At 39.5% G+C, this 22,342-nt stretch overlaps 2 protein-coding genes across 2 annotated transcripts; one reads left to right on the top strand and one right to left on the bottom strand.

Moving 5' to 3' along the window:
* The first annotated feature begins 2,232 nt into the window (after positions 1-2,232).
* LOC122638743 (GDSL esterase/lipase At1g28570-like) lies at positions 2,233-4,768 on the top strand. Its single transcript, XM_043831593.1, has 5 exons — positions 2,233-2,503; positions 2,574-2,792; positions 2,875-3,023; positions 3,099-3,375; positions 4,527-4,768. The coding sequence occupies exons 1-5, from the start codon at positions 2,233-2,235 to the stop codon at positions 4,766-4,768; spliced, it is 1,158 nt and encodes a 385-aa protein (XP_043687528.1).
* Positions 4,769-5,568: 800 nt separating this feature from the next.
* On the bottom strand, positions 5,569-10,665 carry LOC122640797 (phospholipase A1-IIgamma-like). The gene is made up of 2 exons (XM_043834044.1): positions 10,054-10,665; positions 5,569-6,250 (listed from the first exon to the last, which is right to left on the bottom strand). The coding sequence occupies exons 1-2, from the start codon at positions 10,648-10,650 to the stop codon at positions 5,636-5,638; spliced, it is 1,212 nt and encodes a 403-aa protein (XP_043689979.1). The 5' UTR covers positions 10,651-10,665; the 3' UTR covers positions 5,569-5,635.
* Positions 10,666-22,342: the final 11,677 nt, after the last annotated feature.

Below are 22,342 nucleotides of genomic sequence, written 5' to 3'. Positions count from 1 at the left end.
TGCAGCAAAAGAAGGTGTTTGGCTGAGGAAATTCCTATCAGATTTGGAGGTAGTCCCTGATCTTGTCAAGGGCCCTATTCCCCTGTTATGTGACAACAGAAGGGCCATTGCACAAGCTAAGGAGCCTAGGGTTCCTTAGAGGAACAAGCACGTGCAGCGAAAGTATTACCTCATCAGAGAGATTATCTAGTAGGGTGACGTGAGTATCTCCAAAGTGGACACAACTGAAAATGTGTCTGATGCCATGACAAAGGGTTTGTCACCAGGTGTGTTTGAGAAACACATGGAGGGCATGGGTTTAAAATGAATGGGAAATTGGCTTTGATGTACAAGTGGGAGATTGTTGGACAAGTGTGTGTCCATCAAACCCGATTCGGTCCGGTTCAACCCGGTTTACCTTTGTATTGAACATTTATACAAATTAGTTTGATATTGTCACATGTGATATAAACTTTTTGAGCATTATGTGTCCGTAAGTTATACTTAAAATGGTAGTCACGACTAGGGTTTGGGCTGGGCACCCTTATCATATGGTCGTTGCATTGGGTATGCCTAGACATGTGATGTCAGGGTACGAATGCGAGTGCTCACATGTTTGATGTGTGCATTGGCGAAGAATCTACTTTGTTGATTCCCTCATGTATTATTGCCAGATGTAGGAAGGGATAGACATGTGTCACCGACACTCACTGAGGGAACCTGTCCTTGCAAAGTGTGATCGCATTCTTTGGTTCATCAATGACCGAGACTCAAGCGAGTCAAAGCCGGTGTTTTGGGAATGCGTGAACACTTTGTGAGTGAAGGAGTTATCCAACACGGTCACCACTGCCCGATTGGGGAACACCAAGATAGAGACTGTCTGTGCATGGTCAAATCAGAATCTGGATCCAGTGCCGTTTTAGAAATGGTTTTGCAAAAATCTATTTTACATAAAATGATACATTATTTATAATTATTTGAACAAAGTATTTTATCGAGTTTTGCGGGATCCGATCAGATGCACAAACGCTCTTATATGGACATGTACTATGGATTAGGGTTTGGCAGTACATGTGTACATGCCCTAGATTCCATAATGATGGTGTTGATTAGTGGGGGGGTTGTATATGATAAATTATTATCATATAGGGAGTTATTTGAAATTTGCTAATTTAATTGAATCTTTATTTAATTAATGGATTTGGTGCTAATTGTAATTATCCATTAATAATTAAATAAAGAATCTAATTAATGCTTTTCCTATTAGATTCTGCTTCTTCCCTTGTGTAGCATTTTGAGTTTAAACAGAACTGCCAGACTGAGAGAGAGAGAGTCAGACTCTCACTAGAGCTCTATTAAATCTATCTAGGATTTAATTAAACCCTATTATTATAAATAGCGGACCAACACGCAGGAGGGAGGAGAAGCTCTCCACGTTTTTGAGCTGATACTCTCTCTCCTATATTTTTGGTTTCTCTCTCTCCCTCTTGTGATCTCTCTTCTTCTTCTTGCTTCTCTCATCTGTGTTTGAGAGTTAGGGTTTGAGATACCCTAGATTTGTGCTGAAGAGTTCGAGAGCATCTGAGATTGGCTTGAAGAACCTTGGTAGCACCATTGGAGGTTCATATCTGTTTGCTTGGAGCGGTCATTGGAGGAAGAACCACTGTCTATTGGAGGAGCAACACTTGAGGCTCACCAGGTTAGCAGTTCTTTATTAATTCCTTCAGTTTATTGATTATTAATATTTATTGGATGCGAAAGAAACTCGAATCGATTAATTTCCGCTACGAATTCGAGTATGGGATGGATCCCTCTTGCCATGTGATGGATTAGAGATGAATTTCTTCGTCCCTATTGTGATAATTAATTTTATGGGACGCAATAGGGAAGGAGAAACCCTAATAGGGATGCACGAGGATTCCCATGGGCGATCAGGGAAAACCCTAAAATTTAATAGGGCACCCATGGGACACCATGGGATAACCCTGGGCATGCAAAACCCTAATTTTTCTGTATATTGGTTTCCCTAGGGAACCATGGTTTTATCCCTGGACTGTTGTTTAACCAACACTTGTCTGAATCAAGATAATTTTGAATGAGAGCTCTGGATTTTTGTTCATTCCTCCTCTCGGGGTTTGTAGACTTTCTACCCACTAGCTTATATATAAGCCTGTAAACCATGGGATTCCAGTCCAACTCTCATATGCACTGCAACCAACAGAGGATCCATTTGGAACTTTCCTGTGCCAATCAATGGCCTTCCATTTTCAGCTCTACCTCCCCTTTAATTTGCAGGTCCTTTCTATTCACATTTTACTAATACTAGCTCTAGCTAACCCACATCCTGTATTTTGCTACTACAAATCTATTTTCAGTTTCGGGGATTCACTCACCGACACCGGAAATTTACTCCGTCAAGAAGCCAATAATCATACATTTCTCAGCCGATACCCTTATGGAATGACATATTTCCATCATCCCACCGGTAGATGCTCCAATGGCCGTTTGGTAGTCGATTTCATTGGTGCGTTGCTCAACTTTGTATTGGTACTAATTATAATTGAAAGACTAATGTGTTCGTTTTTTGAGTACAGCTCAGTATCTGGGACTCCCACTGTTACCTCCATATCTGTCACTAAATAGCAGCTTGGATTTCAAGCAAGGAGTGAATTTTGCAGTCGGAGGAGCTACTGCTTTAGATAACGATTTCTTCAGAAAGAGAGGCATTCACAATCAATACACTAATAACTCTTTGGGAGATCAACTTGGTTGGTTCAGAGAACTATTGCCTTCCCTTTGCCATTCTTCTTCAGGTAAGTATATATATGTTTATGGGAAAATTTGACAATTTCTTGTTCTGTTTCCAAAGCTCTACGTGAATAGCTTGTGTTGCAGGTTGCAGAGATAGTTTTAGAAGATCTCTGTTCCTCATAGGAGAGATTGGAGGAAACGATTACAACCACCCATTGCTGCAAGGGATAAGCATTGAAGAGGTTCTATCATTTGTACCTGAAGTTATTAAAGCCATATCCTCTGCAATTCAGGTATTAGGAAAAATAGAAATGAATAGAGTTATAAATTGTTATAACACTGACATTTATGGGACCCTTTGATGGCAGACACTGATCGATCATGGCGCTGCAACATTAGTGGTCCCTGGGAATTTTCCAATTGGATGTTTCACAATATATTTATCACGATTTCGAAGCTCAAACAGGGGAGATTATGAGCTTGGGACAGGGTGCTTAAAATGGCCGAATCACTTGGTAAAGTATCACAACTATGTCCTCCAGAAAGAGTTGGATCGGCTACGAAAACTCTATCCCAATGTTTCAATAATCTATGCCGACTATTATAATGCAGCTATGCGTTTCTTTCGGTCTCCTTACCAATTCGGTATACTTTCCTACTATCATACATCTATTTCGAAAATTACTGATTCTGTTTTTGTTTTTTTTTTTTTTTTTCCTTTTGGTGAAATAGCTGAGGAGCTGATTCAATTTTGAAATTGAAATTGATTTCACTCTTGCTCTTCAATGAGAACATGGTTAATTTGATGGATAAAGTAGTAATTTCATGTTAAAAATAAAGCATCGCCTTCTTCTTCTCTTGATGGTCTCACACTCTCACTACCACCATGCCCCCACCATCTTGCCACCAACACCTTGCCCCACCATCATCCCCACCACGGTTATCACCGCCATCACCTCCCTACCACCATCACTACCGCATCCCCACCATCACCACCACCATTCCGTCCGCCTCGTCTCCCATCGCTGGCCTCTCTCAAAGAAATATAGAGACCATTCAAGGATTTGAACTAAAATGGATTTCGAAAAACCGCCCGCCTCCACAAGAAAAAAAAAAAAGATGGATTTCTTATTCTTGAAATATTTGAGATTGACTTTATCCATCAAATTAACCATGTTCTCATTGAAGAGCAATTCATGAAATCAATTTCAGATTGGGCAAGAGAGAGGGTCAGAGTTGAAAGAGCAATAGACAAGAGAAGAGATTAAAGAATTGGAATCCCTACCTTCTGGGATCTGGCTCCTCTCTGGGGAGCTCAGTGCCCAAGGCACGCCCAGGGGGCATCCAAGGGTGGGGCTATGTTGCACACATCTCAATGCATGCCCTAGGAATGTGTGTTGCACAACCCAACGGTTGGATGCTCCTTGAACGTGTTGGGCTCCCTAAAGACGAGCTCAACTCCACCTTCTGACCCATTTCCTATTTATAGGAAATGGGGGAGTGATGTAGCCCTAATCCCAATAAGTAGTGTAAAAGAGAATCTTTGTCATCATTGGGAATTTCTTTTACAAAGAGTCCTAAATTTGTTGTGCACAGAGAGTCCAAGTCCCAAAGGAATGAGATGGTTTTTTAACCTAATCCTGTTCTAGCCTAGTCTCCTGCCAGACTGCCACATATCGATCACCAATTGGTGGGTTGATTTTATGCATATCAGAAATCATACCAAATCTGCCCTGAATATGGATCCTTATTACATAGTGAAATTTCTTTAAAATTTATATATTTCCTTATGGCAGGATTCTTGAAGGGGGCACTTGCAGCATGTTGTGGAGGTGAAGGTCCATATCATTACAATTCATCGGTGCAATGTAGCTATAGTGGTTCAACAATTTGTGAGGATCCTTCTTTATATGTAAACTGGGATGGTCAACATCTTACCGAAGCTGCTTACAGAGAGATCGCCACAAGTATACTTGTGGGACCTTACACCATTCCTCCCCTTGACATCTCCAATGTATCACTACTGCAGAACATATAACATCTTCTGTTCTATTGTAACCACAACCTTGGTTATTTGTAATCTTTAGCCTGAAAACCCACTCTCCCTAGAGTTCAGCTCTAGTTTCTAACTTGTGCTTAATGAACCAGAGGGGTTCCTATCATCTTTAACATATCGTGAAGATCTCATATCTTTATCTATCTGAGATGAAATCATTAGATTTACAGAGATTTTGAATATGCACAGAGAAACAGATAGACAAGGGAGATGAGGGCTGGTGGCTTTTGACGGGAGACTCCTTGATGCCTAAGTTAGGTCTCTTTAACAAATAGATGAAACAATATGAGTTTTAAGAGGGTGATCCTTTTGCATGGGATATTACCTTCTTATTTATAGGATTGGTTTGGCAGAGTGATGTGGTAACGAGAAGATCCTGATCTGACAGGTGATGGAGCCCTCCTGGTTGTCAAGAGATGGAGTGTTCCTGATTATCAGGTGATAGAGAGTCCCTACCTGATAAGGCCTCCTACTTGCTAGGGACCCTTGTTTGGTGAGCATTCATAAATGTTCATAAATATTGTAATGGTGTAGGACATGATTTTCTGGTGGGAGAACCATACTAGTTGGCGGTGACATGACAAGGCATGGATACGTTAATTGACTTAGTCAAAGTGGATTTCTTCATCTTGCTGGTTGTTTGGCTAAATCGTGCCGATCCCATGCATCTTGGGGGGGGGGGGGAATCTTGCGCGGATATGACCCATCAAACTTTACCGATTGGGTTTCTTCTAAATGCCACGTGTCTCATCATCATTGGGTGCCCATTTTATGGTGTAACAAATAGAGATTAGATTATGATTATGGAAGTACAATACAAATCATACTGAGACTATTCAAGATGAACACTCAGACCCCAAAATCATTGTCTCCTTGATGGTCCCTTAACTTCCATGAACCATTTGCAATTTGAACCATCCCCTTATTCTTCTCAACCCACCATGAAACAGGCACAAGATATTCATCCTTCAAACCATCCATGTTCTTGTTCACAAGTGCGATATCAAGATCAACTTTCAGATTGAATTCTCCAGTCAACCCTTGTGTGCCAGCGACACCATGCAAGTATGCATCCAAGTTATGCCAACTTGCCATATTGCCCGGACTCTTCAAGTAGTTAGACTTTTGAGTATCAATCACTAGTTCCTGTCCAACATCGGCATAGCCCACGAGCGGGTAGTTGGGGACAACGTCGGGAACATTCTGTATGCGTAACAGCCGAAGGTCATCCAAACCGGAGAAGAACTTCTGGAAGTTGGCATCTCCGACTCGGGGACTGGCAATGACAAAGGCGGTCACTAGGCAGGCATTGTTTGGCTGGTTCTTGGGCTTGTTCACTCCACTGGCAACTATATCTACAGCGTTTAGTGTTGCAAGTGCTGCTCCTAAGCTGTGGCCTGTTATAGTTATGCTGATCTCTTCGTTCTTGAATTTTTCCACCAGTCTTCTCACCTCACCCAAAACCTGAGATGCATCCAATAAACAATTTAATCAATGGTAGTGCTACTTCATTGAAAAGTGTGGGCCTAGGCTCTGTCATGAAACACACGCGAGGTGAAGTGAAGTGAAAAAAAAAATGATCATATATTTTAGAAGGGAGAAACTTCTCTGTGTCGGGGGCGTAGGCTGCGCTCAGACACATGGGGTGGGTGCAATGACCACCCTGCCCCCTGAGTGGCAGGTCTCTGTGTTTGGGCGCAGCCTGCGCTGCGGCATAGAGAACATGAGCCCATTTTAGAAAATGGTAAGAGAACCTTACTAGTTACCATGGAAAGGCAGAATTTCTTGAGGTGAAGTGAAGTGAAGTGCAGAAATGATCATATATTTTAGAAAAGGAAAATAGAACCTTACCTGTGCACAAGCGGTAGGCTGCCCCTACGCCAAGAGACATGGCACACGAAATGATCATGGCATCTCTGAAAAATTCAGACTTTCCATGGTGGTGTGGTAATCATTTCACACGCCTTTGTGTCAGGGCTTAGGGGCAGTGCTCCCCTTTATAAAAAATAGAATAAAATAAAGTAAACGGAAGTGAGTAAAAAGCTACCTCAAAGTAAAATCAACACTTTTGCATAAACAATAAATAAAGGGAAGGTGTTTCTAAGTTTCTTGCCCAGTAATAGAAGTTACACTGCAGCGAGAACCAACGTGGGCATCTCCATCGATTTAGTAAAGGATTTTTATTCGCTCCAGTACTGGAGGTGCTGCTGTGTGCATCATGCGGTGCAGCAGTGGCCATGTGTGCATAGTGGGGCCTACTGTGCACACATGTCCGCTGCTACGTTGCACGATGGCACAACAGCGCTGCAGTGCACAGCAGTGGATAAAAATCCTTCAATAAAAGGGGAGAGAAGTCATTTCATGGAGAAAAGAAAGAGAAAGAGAGATGGGGTGCTAGGAGAGGTTACACCTCAAACAGGAAACATTCTCCCAAAAATAACAATATGAAATGGGTTCTAGGCCCAACGTTTTCTATTCTTTTTGAGATGATTATTTTCTTCTTTTTTTCGTTCTAAAATACCACCGAAAATTTTGATTCAAAGTACGTCCATCACTTCAGATATATCTATTCCTCTTTTTATTCATTTATTTTTTCTTCTGGTTCTTCGTTAAAAAAAAAATGTTCTCTTTGGGTTTTTTTCCTTTTTTTCTTTTTGGCAACCGTTAGATGAATTGAACTATTCAATGCAATCTAACTCTTGAATGGGAATAATTCCCGTGAACATATCAAATATATTTTATTTGAATAATTCCCTGTTCAATGTACTCTAACTCTTGCTTAGTTAACACCGCATTACGAGGTAATAAAACTCCACAACCTCCTAGGAAAGATCCAGGCAATAATGATGGGATTCGACTCTTCATGCATGTCGATGAATTTTTATCCTTTTAGGTTTTCTGTCTGGTACAGATGTCTGATGCCTCTAATAAGAGAAGTAGACCCCACTTGATAATGTGTTCGGGTAAGGGTTAGATCGTCATTTTCACCTCCTATTAGAGGAATCGGACAATTGTACCGAACAAAAAACCTGAGATGATAAAGATCCGCATGCCGACTAACTATTCAAATTCTGAAAAATCCACCGGAGATAAGTGCCTTGATGATGAAGAAAGAGGAGAGGCGGTTTTCACCTAGCCATGCTTCTTTTTTGATGAATTCTTTCCCGAAGAAGTATGGAGTTTAAAACGATAGATGCTCACCTTTTCAAAATGAATCTCAGTCATAGGAGAATGGATACATATGAATATGTATCTAATCCAATTATCCGGATAAGTATATTATTAAAAAGGTAAGAATATATTTTTTTTTTTTGTTAGAAAAGAGTTAAGAATTTGGATGTTCTGAATTTTTAATTATATACACATTTACATAAGTCAAATAAATCTTATGTCAGGTTCAACTTAGGTTGATCTAGGATGCTTTGCTTGGGTTTTACGCTCTCAACTTGCTAATTGATTGCGATCTTTCGTAAGACACCATATTTTCTAAGAAACCTAGTGTTAGAGAACCTAAAAACAAAATGCCTAAGAAATCTATTATAATGGGAAGATAAACCTATTATATTGGGAAAATCTTGTTGGGTTAACATGTGTGGTGACAATGCTTCCTATTATGACTTTCATTTTGCAACGTAAAAGAGTGATTTGGCAAATCTGACCGTTGGATATTTAAGAAATGACCTGAATTAGCTGAGTTGATCGACCACCAAGTTTTTGTTGAGTGAGACCCAAGAGGATGTTGAATACTAAGATTATTGGTTATATGGGTTGTAACTCCTTTCGATAAAACCTGATGTACCTAAAATCAACCAGTTTACGGTAGGCTGACACATGGCAAGGTTAGAACAAGGTATTTGAGCTATTACTACATAGATATACAAAGTCAACATTGCAGTGTGCCAGAGGCGTCAGGGTGCATCTTCGGTACACTGAATAGTTTGGAGGCGCCCTCGATATGCAGAAAGGTCTAGGTGCATCCCCATTCTAACAGAAAGGTCTTAGCGCACCATTCATAGGCATATAGGCCTAGACTCTCCACCACCATGCCAAGAAGTCAGATTCACACACCCTTGTATATATAAGAAGGTGAAATTCCATTCACTATTCTCTTTCATCTTCCCAAACTCTTATCCTGTTGTTTGGATTCTGATTGAAGCATTGGAGAGTCCTCAACAAAGTTCAACTCTGTACCTCTCTTGTTCTCACTCTTTGGTTTAAGGGGGTGTGCTGATCTCTCTGACAAGTCATCATTCAGATTTCAACAGCAACAAAACCTTCAAACGATTCAGTTGTCTTCTTTGAACAGGGTTTTGAAACTCGGATTGGAATAGACTGGACAAATTGAATCCGACTGTTACGTTCGTGGATCTTGGTGGAGAGAAAAATAGAATTAAAAAAAAAATTAAATATAAGAGAAAATATAGGGGAGAATGTAGAAATTTGGCTTTACGGACAAAGTCGGGCGTCCTGGCGCAATTGAGAGGCCGTTAATCCTCTCTTAAGATAAACTCAAGAATTAAATTAATAATTTTTCTATGCTCTTTCTACTTCATTCATCAATAAATATACGGATAATCTTAACTACCCAGTTTCCCACTCCTACAATTTCTCCCTACAACTCATCCCACTTTTAATAACTTCATATAATAAATGACCACAATCCCATACATACATATAATTAATACTAATAATTAACTACAATCACAAATAACCACACTTAAGAAAGAACCGGCACATAACACCGACTAAACCTGATTCTAGGCATACTAAGTTTAGGCAAATCAGTGTGAGTTTGACTGATTCGACCCGAGTATGAACAATTCTCGGATCCCGCAACCCCTGGTTTTAAGTTTATAAAACCTTGCTCATGAAAGATTTTTAAAAGAGTTGTGGATCAAGCAGACTTTTTTTTTTTTATTTGGTAGAAGAAAATTTTATTCATTGTCAACATGTAAAACTCATGGAAGGAGAAGAACACATCTCCTAAATGACAATGAGCGTATCCATTCCATTCGATTGGTGGAAACAAAACGATTTCAGTTACTATCACATAAAGCATATTGCGCCATCTTTTATTGGGGTGAATGTTCACGTACGTAAACAACTCATAGCCCTTCAGACGGAACATTCCCACAGATTGAATTCCATCTAAACTGTTCACGTACCGTTAACATTCCCTGTCCACTATGCAGGTTAACTTCTTTTTTAAAGAAAAATTCTAAAAAAAATAACCAAAAAAGTAAGAGAGGAAGAACAAAATAAATTACCTGAGCTCTTGCACTGGACTTATTGTATTGAGAGCGTGGATCATCAGAAGTATATATAGAACACCAGCCCTGATGCACCATAGCATCGCCGGAACCAGGCCCAAATATGGAATCAGCAGAAACCAATATGAAGTTCAAGTCATCAGCCCATTCCAAAGGCCGCACCGTTCCCCTCCATGCAATCACAATATCTCTCCTCCCTAACATTTCCTTCCCTTCATTAGTAGCCACTGCAACATAACCTATCCAATTGGATTCCTTACTCCATGCCTCCCTTGATAAAGACTTCAATATGAAAGCATCTGGCATTTCTATTGAAGACGTAGCGTAGAGGAACTTGGTCACCTCATACTTGTATGGATTGGCCATCTCTAGACCCACCTTCGAGAAGAAATCCGACCGCCCGAACAGGCTGCTTCCGGCGAACTTAGACGCCTTTTCTGTGTTGAAGGCGTCGTATGCCGCCTCAGCCATTTCGCCGTAGTGAATGATGTATCGCCGGAGATCAATGTCGAGCGGGTCCAGCATGTTCTTCCATTGATCTAGGCCGCTCAGTTTCTTCCATATTTTGGAAATGGAGTCATTAATACCCATCATTTCTTTGATCTAACTTCTAAACTCAACAAGTTTATAGTTAATTGGATAGTGTTAGAATCACAACGATTCTCTTTTAGCTTCCTCTTGGGAGTTTCTTGGGTTGTCATATTACACCGGTAACCTATAAATGTATATACTTGGAGTTTGGATCAAGTCTGATGGTTTTCAAATTCTAGAAGCTAAAGAAGATGCTTTGCTTTCCATGTATGGAAAGGGCAAGTTGCAGTGAATCTATGTGGTACTTACCATTTTAACTTGGATCCTCCAACTGATATTGAGCAATATTACCCGCAAAGACTAGGAAGAATATTCCAATTTCCAAGTAGTGCTTGAACCAGTGAGGGTTGATTTTGGTCTGAACCAGGTTGGCTAGTTACCCGAGTCATGGGCCTTTTAACATTCATAGGTTTTGGGTTCACTTGCAATCATGCTCACTCGGTTAGGCCAGAAAATTAAGACTAAAATAAAATACAAAAGGTTAGTTAGTTATCCATGTAACGATGGATTGTGACATTTTCTAAAGTCTCAAAGCAAATATGAACATTGATTTTATGATTTTGTTAATCTTAAGTGTTTGTTCTCACTCAAAGTTAGAGTATTGGTAGGCATGATGCATGTCAATACAAAAATGATTTTTTATTTTTATTTTTTATGAAAGGTATATATATATATATTAAAAAAGAGGAAAACAACAAACCTACAAAGATATGTTCAAAGAGATACCATCAAAACAGTGAAAATCTATACTAGTAAAGTTCTTTGTGGTTTCAGCTAATTCACAGTAAGTACTTATAGATGTCCACGGAACGGATATTGAAAAAGGAGGGTTAAGGCATATCAGACAATACAATTAGAATACAAACATGATATTTTCTTATAGGGAGAGGGTTCCCTGAAAGGTAGCGTGACCCCTACACCAATATGGGAAAATTATCTCCTGCAATGCCCTGCCCGGTCCAGTTCCCGCCTAGTGCTTGTAATAAGAGGAGGGTACCGGTAGTCCCCACCTGGGCAAAGTGTTCGGGCAGGGGTGGAATGGTCATTGCGCCCCCCTTGTTAGGCGCACTAGGGGAACTGGACCGGACAGGGGATTGCAGGGGATTAAGATTCGGCCTATGGAAACATGTGCGAAAGCATCAACAGGGGTGGGATTTTTGCCTTTCAAGGTTCTTTTTCCCTTAATTAAATTAGGCTTTGAAATTTGACACGTGATTGATCTAGACCATGTAGTCTCTATCCTACGATCGGAATACACACATCATTTGTCTACGTGATACGGTGATAGAATACATACCTTGTGACATTTAAAAAAATAACAGACCTTTATGACAATAATAATTAACCCAAAACAAATTGTACACTTAATTTTTATTTTTATTTAAAAAAAAAAAATGGGTACTAACAGGCTTGTTAGAGGGTGGTTGACAAAGTCATGGGTTCCCTTTCACTTTCAGTTGTTTTTTGGTTTTCTCGATTTGTTCTAGTTCAAGAATTGCTATCAAAGTCTCATTTGAGGCCGGTCGAATGGATCCATTGTTCTTGAAAATTCTATTTGAATCCACAAAATTACCACACATGTATGCCAAGTGGGTAGTTTCGATTTGCTTAAACAGGTTCCACCTAATTTGTTTGCGTCACGCATAAGGTAGATCTGTCCATACCAAACTTCTTTTTGCCGAGGAATTGGATAATTCAGAAAAAGATAAAAGACATGCATTGCCATTTGTACAGAGATAAGTTGTCAAAGTCTAAGCAAACAAGTAATTAATTCTCATTTTTAATCCTCATTCTTAAAGATTGGTTAAAGGACTTTCCTGTCACCTCAAAGGTGTCTTTCTTAGCTTCTTCCGTTTAAACCCTAATAATATTGTAATTTATAGAGATATAAGCTGTTACTTGCAAGTTTATGCTTATGGCTGTTCCTATCAAAAGAGACATTCCCTTACAAAATTTCTTCTTCATTGCAATATCTTAATTCACATTTAAATCAGAGGATTGTTAGTCAGTGTTAATCTAATCCTTCATCACATTTTTTATTTTCTTTTCTTTATTATTATTCTTTTCTCTTAGTCTGGAGTTTAGGCATGGGAATAAGATAAGCTCTACACTTTACATAATTTAATCATAGATATTAATAATAACTATAACATTGGATCAATAATACACTTGCTGGTGGGCAAGACTAAGGTCTTTTCACAAAATTGAATTGGCAAGTTGCACAATGATGACATTTCTGTAGTGACTTGGTCAGGATATTGTTAGATAAAAATAATAGGGAAGTGTTATCTGTCTGGGAGCATGACTCCTACACCTGTGAGAGACCCTATCTGAACACAACCCCGCTCCCCCCCCCTTTTCAGTTTATGAGGGGTTATGGAGGTCATTTTTTATGGAGGAGAAGAGAGACATGTAGGGATTAATAATTCCCTTTTATATACACAAATCATGATCTTGCCTACATATGCTTGAATCACAAATAATAAATATAGGAAGAAGACATCCTGTTCACTGTTGACTTGTATGTTCCAGTAGATGAGAACGAAACTATTGATATCCTTCTTATTTGCTATTGCAACAAATTTCATCACTTTGATGGAGACTAGTTTCTCTTTCCTCACCTTGTCCGTATGCTCACAACACAATGGGAATATGTGGATCGTATTAGTAGAGAGAGGACCTTGAGTCTCCTCTTTTATATATAATTCCTAGGTCACTGTTCAACTTAGGTCAACTTTTTACGCTCTTAACTTGCAAATTGATTGTGACCTTTCGTAAGATACCATATTTTCTAAGAAACCTAGTGTTAGATATCCTATAAACAAAATGCCTAAGAAACCTATTCTCATGAAAAGATAAACCTATTATATTGGGAAAATCTTGTTGTTAACATGTGTAGTGACAAATTCTTTATACCATGCCTGTCATTTTGCCACGTAAAAGAGCGATGTGGCAAATTTGACCACTGAATAACTAAGAAATGGTCTGGATTAGCTACAAATCAAATTTAAGCTTCAAATTCAATCATTTCCCCTTTCATGTAATGTCATATCTTCCCTTGTATGTTCATACATCCTCTTTGCAGTCATTACTTTTTAATGGTTACCTAAGGGACGATGAAATCTTCACATTCACAAAATTTCAGCCCCATCTGAATTGTCACAGCAATTCTGATACATGATTTCAGAAGTCAAATGTCAAGTTTGCAAGGTGAAAACAAATTAAACGCTATTATATTAATTCAATGTCTAACAAGATATGCCGGCCTAAGACACATGGTGGTCTGAGACTTAGAAATTCTGAAACCCACAATGAAGCCTTAATCCTTATGCTTGGGTGGCAACTTATTTCTGAACCCTCTGCTATGTGGGCAAGGGTTCTCAAGGCCAAATATTTTCCCAATCGCTCTGTCTTTCATCCAGCAACTGGTGCAAAGAGGGGATCGTAGACATGGAATAGCATTGCCAAACTACTCCCTCGCCTTAAGACTATGGGTACCAGGAACATAGGTAATGGTAAATCAACATCTTGTTGGTTTGATCCTTGGATACCAGGTGGCGTAGGTAATCTTCCAACCCTAAACCCCCCTGAGCAATCATCTTTATCTTTAGTTAATGATTTCATGATTAACACATCTTGGAATAGGCATTTGTTAAACTCTTGGTTGATTCTCAATCTGTTGATAGTATTCTTTGAATCAATATTTCCCATTTTGATGATACTTGGACTTGTTCTTTATCTAGCAATGGCAAATTCTCTACCAAATGAGTTGCAAAACAACTAACACCCTCTATATTGCCTAATCCTCTGATTAGCTAATGGTGGAAATTTTTTTTGGAAACTCAAGTTACATCCGCGATTTAAAATATTCTTTTGACGTGTCTTAAATGCAGAACTACCTATCAGAGATTCACTTTCGAAATGGATACATGTCGAGCCTTCATGTGTATTCTGTGGCTTTCACAAGGAATCACTTTGGCATCTTTTTTTATCTTGTGATTGGACTAAGCGAATCTGGGCTTCTGGCCTGCTTGGATTGAGAACTGAGCACTTATCTGCTCCCTCGCTCATTTGTCTATGTGCATCCCTTCTTGGCTCCAGGGCCATGAACAAACAATCTTTTCGTTGATTTTTTCTATTTTTACTATAACTTGTTATTCTGTTTGATCTGACGAAACAAAATCCTAAAGGATTTTTACAATTACAAAATCTTTATTATCTAATTATCCCCAAAAACTTTCAAATAACGACCCCCTGGTTTTACATTTTGTAGCGGAGAGGTTGCGATAGTTGCCGTTGTCACGGATTTTTAAGACCAAAATACCCTTTTGGGGTGATAATTGTAAAAAAAAAAAAAAAAAAAAAAACCCCATAACCGTCCCTTCTCCTCCTCCTTCTCCTTCTTCTTCTTCTTCTTCCTCCTCTTCCTCCTCTGCAACCCCAACCCCAAAATGTGGCTGCCATCAAACCAAAATCAAAAACCTTGGACCGATAGAAAATTCAGGTTTTTTCAGGCCCATTGAAAAACCAATTAAATTCTCACCCATATAAGTGGCGTCTGGAGTACCCTGATGTGGGTATTCCAATAGTTCTTGATTTCATTGTCCGTTCTTCCGGGTAATCTACCAGCAATTAGAGACCATCTAAATATTTGAAAAAAGTCCCAAATGAGTTCATACTGGAAGTGCTTTCAGATTCTCAATTAAATGTGTAATCGAAAAGAATTGATGAGAAGGAAAGAGAAGGGGGCTTACTTGTTTCCAAGTAAACTATGGAGTTTGATGATGAGCTCGTCTTCTTCTTCAGTAAAATTGCCTCTTTTGAGATCAGGCCTCAGGTAATTTATCCATCAGGCCTCAGGTAATTTATCCATCTTAATCTGCAACTCTTTCCACAACGCAGCAAACCTGAAACACACACATAAATGGAGAGAAAGAGAGTTAGAGAGGAAGTAACGACATGGGTTTTCTCTAGCTTGGCTGATTTGGGTTAGGTTAATCCTAAATGGGTTACCTGCGGCTCTGGGAGAGATCCCCAGCAGCCCTCGCCATGGGCTCTGTTGTAGTTGATGAGGCGCTGATCTTCTTCTTTGGTCCATGCACCTTTGTTGGTGTGGGCTTTCTCACAGCAAAGAGAACGACCCATCTGTCTATCTCTCTTCTATGTGTTCTGCTGCTGCTTCTTTTATGTGTTTTGTGCCCTTTTAATTAGAGAGAGAGAGGATTTATGGAAAGGAGTACTGGAACAAAGGAACGAGAGGATTTATATGAGGAAGAAACTCTTGAGTACCAATTGAGTCGAACCCTTTCGTGGGCATTTGACCGACTTAGTGAGGAAGACGAGTAGTTACAAGATAGGATCAGAAAAGAGATGCTCAATGCTGAATGGGATTTGGTAGGTAGGTCTACTTTTTCATGAGAGTTAAAAGAAATTAAACGAAATCTCATCATTTAAACGAGAGGGAGAGGGAGAGAGATTTCTCTTTCCATATTTTTGTTATTTGATTTCTGTAAAGGTTGTTCTAGAAAGAATTTGATCCAATGAAACTGGTTTTATGCAGAGGAGGAAGAAGAAGAAGAAGGAGGAGAAAGAGGAGGAGAAGGGACGGTGATGGGTTTTTTTTTTTTTTTTACAATTACCACCCCAAAACCCTAAAAGGTTATTTTGGTCCTAAAAATTCGTGACAACGGCACACTGTCACGACTAACCCTCTCCGTTACAGAAATGTAAGGTGTTAGTTATTAGTACAAGGTGTTGTTTGAAAGTTTTGGGGTAATAGTAGATAGTAAGATTTTGGGGTGTAATTGTAAACCCAATCCTAAATAATGGTTTAAGGCTGATCCTTTAATGGTCATCCATTATGTTTCGTTGGATCTCATCTAAATTTAACTCTCCCTCAACTAACACATCCTTTTTGATGCACACACCTCATCAACCTATACTTCACCACCTTCATGTTGATTCTCTCAGACTTCACAATGGACTTGCGTTTCTGGTGATCCGACTTGGAATAGCTAAGTGGACATCATCGATGTTCCTTACGGAAAAAATGGATGGAAGACTCAAGGATGAAATGGTAGCGAGTTTTGTGGCATTCTACGGATGGAAAAGCGGTTGCGAATCATATCAATTTAAAGGAGATATGGTGTTGCAACAAGACTCTTTTGACCTTTTGTCTAATCAAGCCTTTACCTTAATACCGTGGAACAGTTTACCTTATTTTTTGGATCTTGCAGAACTTACACAAAACTTTTCTAACATATCCTTTAGGTGGTATGAAATTACCACACAACTGTACAACCCTTCTTGTTTTAACTGAATATATACTTCCTTTTTCATCAAAAAATATATCTAAACGGATAACAGTCATATCATTAGATAAGACTTTTGGTTTACCTAAAGGATTTTCTTATTGACACCCCTTAATATGTTACACAGTTTGTAACTTACTTTTTTTGTCCTATTAGAATTACACATTTTTTTTAATACATATAGAGGCGTTATTTTAAGTTGCTTTCAAGTTATTTGGAAATTTCTTTTACCCATAAGTTAAAACAACTTTTGAGAATAAGACAAAGTTTCTCAATAAGAATACTACAAATTTTAAATACACATAAAGGTGTCATTTAGACAATCTCTGTATTAATAGGTATACGTTATAATAAGTGTGGGTGGCTCCGTTTGAACTTTGTAGTTGAATGCCACCCAGCCAGCAAATGTCCAGTGTTCAGAGTCTTCAGGAATTGTTACAACTTATAACCGTGGGTCTGGCTATCCTAGATATCGAATGTTGTGTGTTGCCTTAATCACCCTTTTTCGAGAATGTATCTTCTTCACGTATAGTTTTGGACCGAAGGGGCTTCTGGTAGAGCCGTATCTAAGGCGGTTACAACCTCGTTGTGAGGAGGGGAACGATTCCCACCTGGGTGGGTGCGAACCATTTTGAAAACCTACTCAAAATTAAAACCCAACACGCAAATTTTGCAGATTTCACAGTGTAAAGGAGAAATCAAAGTCTATAGAGTATCCGTACATAAATACATGTATGACAAGTCATAAGCAATAAGGGAAAACATAAAGAAGGTGCATAAAGGGTTAAGAAAGAATTGGCCAAGAAGGAACTAGGCTTGCTCTACGGGAGGTTACTAACCACCATCCTCCAACATTTCCAAATTGACTTGAGTGACGAGGATCCAGAAGGATTGGAGTTCGGTCCATTTAATCACCGCTCACTCAGAAGGATGAACGTCAGGTCCAATACCTACAATGATGGGGAACCAATTCCTACAAAACCACCACCAGGATCTCGATGCAGTGGGTTGTATCACAGTCAACTCAATTCAAACTCACATGTACCTCGGAGTGCGGAAAGTAAACACCTTTACATTATAGGCAGAATGTAAAATGTAGGATACGGAAGCGTTTATCAACAATAAAAGGGGTTCAAAAGTCTAAGTGATAGATAAATCCATATATTACATTTTATCTCAAAAGATCAACTAAAAGCTATAAATAGCAGTAATATTACAGAGTTTATACAATGCAAGTGATAAATATTAAAAGAAAAAAAAAGAAATAAGAAATCGCGATCCAAGTGCCCCATTGGCACAGTCATCAACAAATACTCGGCACCATGGTCCTACGTCACAGACTGCAGGTCAGCAACACCGAATAAAATATATCCAAAAGAAAGAGCCCTCAAGACTCACCACCAAACATCACCTGCAAACACACCTAAAAAGGTTGTGCAAAGAGGGGTAAATTCCACTGAGTCCAGTGAGGGGATGGGGAACACACAAGAAAATACAAATAGACCATAATGCATGAATTAATTCGCAATATTAGACACTTGGCAAACAATCTAGGTCTACTAGGTACTTTCTTCTACAACAACTCGGGATACATCGTTGGGTTACTTACAGCCATCGTGATGTATCCTCAATTGCTGCCTTGGAGCCCGCATCAGACATAGCCACGCACGATACTACCCAGTGCCCGATAACCAATGGTCATTCTTGACCTAGACTCGTTAGCTCCTTAGGCACACAAGGGGCCTTGATTACCCAAAACCTAAACCCCTGTTGGTAACGGTTGTAGCAAGGAGAATATAACCCTAACCACAATACTATATGAAACTATCATGTCAAAAGGTATTCTGGGTGTATCAACGTCTCATACCATCTAGTACTCAGGTACCAGCACGACACGACACATGATAGGCCAATTATAACACATGATAGCACTAACCACATGATGTGATATGATACTATCGTATCGAGAGGTATTCCGGGTGCATCAACATCCCATATCATTTATCACCTGGGTACCAGCATGACAAGTGCATGACAGACCAATTATAAACATGATGAAGGCATTAACAAACCACATTTGCAACACACAAACATCATCCAACATTTGCATAATCACAAACATAGTTGTATAATGCAAGTATAAAGTTTAGAATGGAGAATGGCATACACAACATAATATAGTGCAAAAACACTCCCAAAATAAGTCAAATCCACACCCACTCACCTATTAGTTCGCGAATGGAAGGTTAAGGTTCATCGTCCTATCGTCGCCCCACACACCTCACCATAGTTGTTTTAGATGCCTAAGAAGGTGTTAAAAGGTGTTAAATACATGAAGGGGAGGTCCCATAAGATACCCCAATCATTGCCCAAGTGTATAGGCCTTTAAGGCTGAGGCGGTTTCTTGTGCGATATTTTTCAATACAAGAAACCGCAGGAAAAACCGTTTTGAGTAGGGAGATTTTAATCCTTGCGGTTTTTCGTGCGATTTTTCACAGGGTGTGAAATCGGACGAAAAACTGCTCTAAGAAGGAACCCCATAATAGTGCGATTTTAAGGGCGATTTTACCAGAGTCTGAAATAGGGGTTAAAACCGCCCAATCCCAGCTCTGAACCCTAGAGGTTTTCACCTTAAATTTTCATTTCCTAAGGGTTTCAGGGCACAATGGCTAGAAGGGGGAGGTAACCTAGGGTCTTATAAGGTTCCCTGAACTTATTTAGTCCAAGCATCTAGGGACATGAGGTGGAACCAATAATGAAACCAAAACTAGGGTTTTAGTGAAAAGGAACCTTAACGTTCTAAAATGGATTTTAAGGAAGATCAATGGGGCATCAAGGGATAGCCCTTAGCACCACAGTAGATCACCTGATTAGTATATTTAGAAAGCATTAATGGTTGTAGGTAACCCCCAATAAAACCCTCAACAGCCTATAGACATCCACGAAGAAACAAGGTCACCGGGGTAAATAGTTTTAGTTCTAACATTGCTGTCAAAACACATCAGCCAGGTCTGAGCCCACATTCTAGGGCTTTTCCCACTGATTAGTTCAAAGTTTGCCTCATAAGAAATGCATTCCTTTAAGTTTAGTTTACAATGCAACATGAATCGTGTCAATATGATATGTATAGACAAAGTAATGGCCGAAATAGTGGGCAGAGGTCAAGTGCTTAACAGCAATTCTGGGGTGGGCGATTTTACGGGCGATTGTTCACAAGGTGTGCAACTGCACGATAAACCGCCCACCTACAGACTGCAAACCTGAGTTTTCAAGCTTGGAATCATCTCTAATCCATTCTTCTTGGATTCCAAGACTTCAAGGGCTTATAGGAAAAGTTTCTAAGATTCATTAGGGTCCTATTAACCTGAATGGCACAAAGAAACAAACCATCTAAGATCTAAACCCATTTACCTACCTCAACTGGGGTTTTCCCCAAAGCCAAAACCCTAGAACTAAAATAGGGAAAATGGAGAGGGAGAGATGGGAAGAGTACTCACCAATGAAAGGAGTAGGATCCAAGGCTAGGTGAGCCCCCTTGATCTCTTTCCTTCTCTTCTTTTCCTTCCTTTTCTTCCTCTCCTTCTTATCCTTCTTCCTTTGGCTTCGACTTCAAGAGGGGAGGATAAGATGAGCTTCAAGGGAGGAGGACAGCAAGAGGTAGCTTCCCTTTCCTTCTTCCCTTATTCTCCTTCTTCTTCCTCTTCTTCTCCTTCTTTTTCCTCTTCTTCTCCTCACTCTCTCCCACGGTTTTAGGTTGGAGGAGAAAATGAAATGAGCTAAGGAGCCCATGGGTTTTATAACTTAAAAGGGGTCTTAGGGTTCGTTTGGTTAGGCCAAAAAGGGTTTAAAGCCATTTAAAAACCAAGATAGGCAACGTGGGCCCACCAACTTGACCCCACATGGTATGGAAAGTTGGGGATGGGGTCCATTATGCGCGGGGATACCAATTCATTGCCCAAATTATGAGGCAAGTGGGTCCCATTCAAAATATACCCCAAAAAGAGCATTCTAGCTCGGGCGGTTTTAATAGCAACTGCAACCGCATGAAAAACCGTCCATGCTGAATGAGCTTTTTACTTATCAAAACCTCTGGGCCCCGGCCCGTACTTCAAGGACTTCAAGGGGAGGGTGAGTACACATAATATTTAGGATTAAAAGTTTACCCTTGGGTGGTTTCCTTGTTCATCAAAGCGTGATTCCCTTCCTTTTGTTCAAACCTTCCTCTTGAATGCTACGGTCCAAGGTCATAGGTGTCGATAGTTGGCAGCGTCGCAACAACTACTAATGAAAATTCAAATTAGCCCAAAAAATTAGGGTGTATTTTGGGTGCGGGTATAGCAGGTCTTTTGACCCTTGTCTATTCAATTGGCCGGCCATATCTTTCTCGTTTGAATTCCGATTATCCCAAATATTTTTCCATTGAAAATGTAATTCAATTACCTTCACTTCTCATGTTAAGGGCTTCTTCGATTCTAACTAGAAGATTCCTTAACAATTATGTGAAGTCACGGCTTCACTTAAGCTCAATAACTAATTGCTCCTTCACTGAAGTGTGGACTATCACTAGGGTCCTTTAAACCATTTATCATTAAAATAATCACATTTAATTCACTTATCTTAAATCAATAAACCATGGTCCATAATTACCTGTACTATCAATACCCTTTGATCGGACCAACATAAGCCAGATTCCGTCAAAAGGAACCTATATAGTACCTACCAACCATAAACAACATTAAATTAAAGCTTTTAGTGGCGGTTACTTTGGCTTTACCAACCGTTTGAAATTGCCTTTAAATCTAAAATTTCTTGTAGGCGTGCTGCACGGTTCGTGTATTGGGAGCTAACATGCCAGGGAGGAGAGGGAGTACGAAAAAACGCATAATACCAACAGATGAACATCATTTATAGATAGGACTCTTAATGTTAATTTTTTTGTACCTGTAGTATGATTTTGTGGACACTTGTGTCATAGTGCATGCTTCTACCACCAAGATATTATAGCCTTTGGTTGGTTGTGTCCATGGACCACCCCATGAAAAGTATTTTGAGACCGAGCTTGAACCATACTGGATCGGGCCTCTTGGTGAGCCTATTCAAATTTGTTTTAGAAATCATCATCCATCTATTTATATTGTGTACATGCACCAAAGTCTTAATGGTTTTATTTGGGATCGAGGTTCGTTTCACCCATGGTCAAAAGAAGAATCCCTTTAAGCACTTTTTAGGATCCGTCAAATCAGCATCATTAAATCTAGGCCATTGAAATAAAACACATGTACTTTTATGAGATACAATGCAATTATACTCTATACTATATATTAATTACATGCATCGGATCCAAAAGAGGCGATTCTAGCTTCAACAGAGACCGTATAAGACAA

The sequence above is a fragment of the Telopea speciosissima genome, chromosome 9 (genome assembly GCF_018873765.1).
Source record: "Telopea speciosissima isolate NSW1024214 ecotype Mountain lineage chromosome 9, Tspe_v1, whole genome shotgun sequence".
Taxonomy (NCBI): domain Eukaryota; kingdom Viridiplantae; phylum Streptophyta; class Magnoliopsida; order Proteales; family Proteaceae; genus Telopea; species Telopea speciosissima.
The sequence above is the reverse complement of the archived record's forward strand: the minus strand, read 5'-3'. Positions and strand labels throughout refer to the sequence as shown.

Bases quoted from the DNA above. Each gene is read 5' to 3' on its own strand.
- LOC122638743 (XM_043831593.1), top strand. From the start codon at position 2,233: ATGGCCTTCCATTTTCAGCTCTACCTCCCCTTTAATTTGCAGGTCCTT. The intron at 2,793-2,874 runs GTAAGTATATAT...CTTGTGTTGCAG, and splicing joins CCTTTGCCATTCTTCTTCAG to GTTGCAGAGATAGTTTTAGA. The intron at 3,376-4,526 runs GTATACTTTCCT...TCCTTATGGCAG, and splicing joins TCGGTCTCCTTACCAATTCG to GATTCTTGAAGGGGGCACTT.
- LOC122640797 (XM_043834044.1), bottom strand. From the start codon at position 10,650: ATGATGGGTATTAATGACTCCATTTCCAAAATATGGAAGAAACTGAGC. The intron at 6,251-10,053 runs GTAATTTATTTT...GATGCATCTCAG, and splicing joins AGTCCAGTGCAAGAGCTCAG to GTTTTGGGTGAGGTGAGAAG.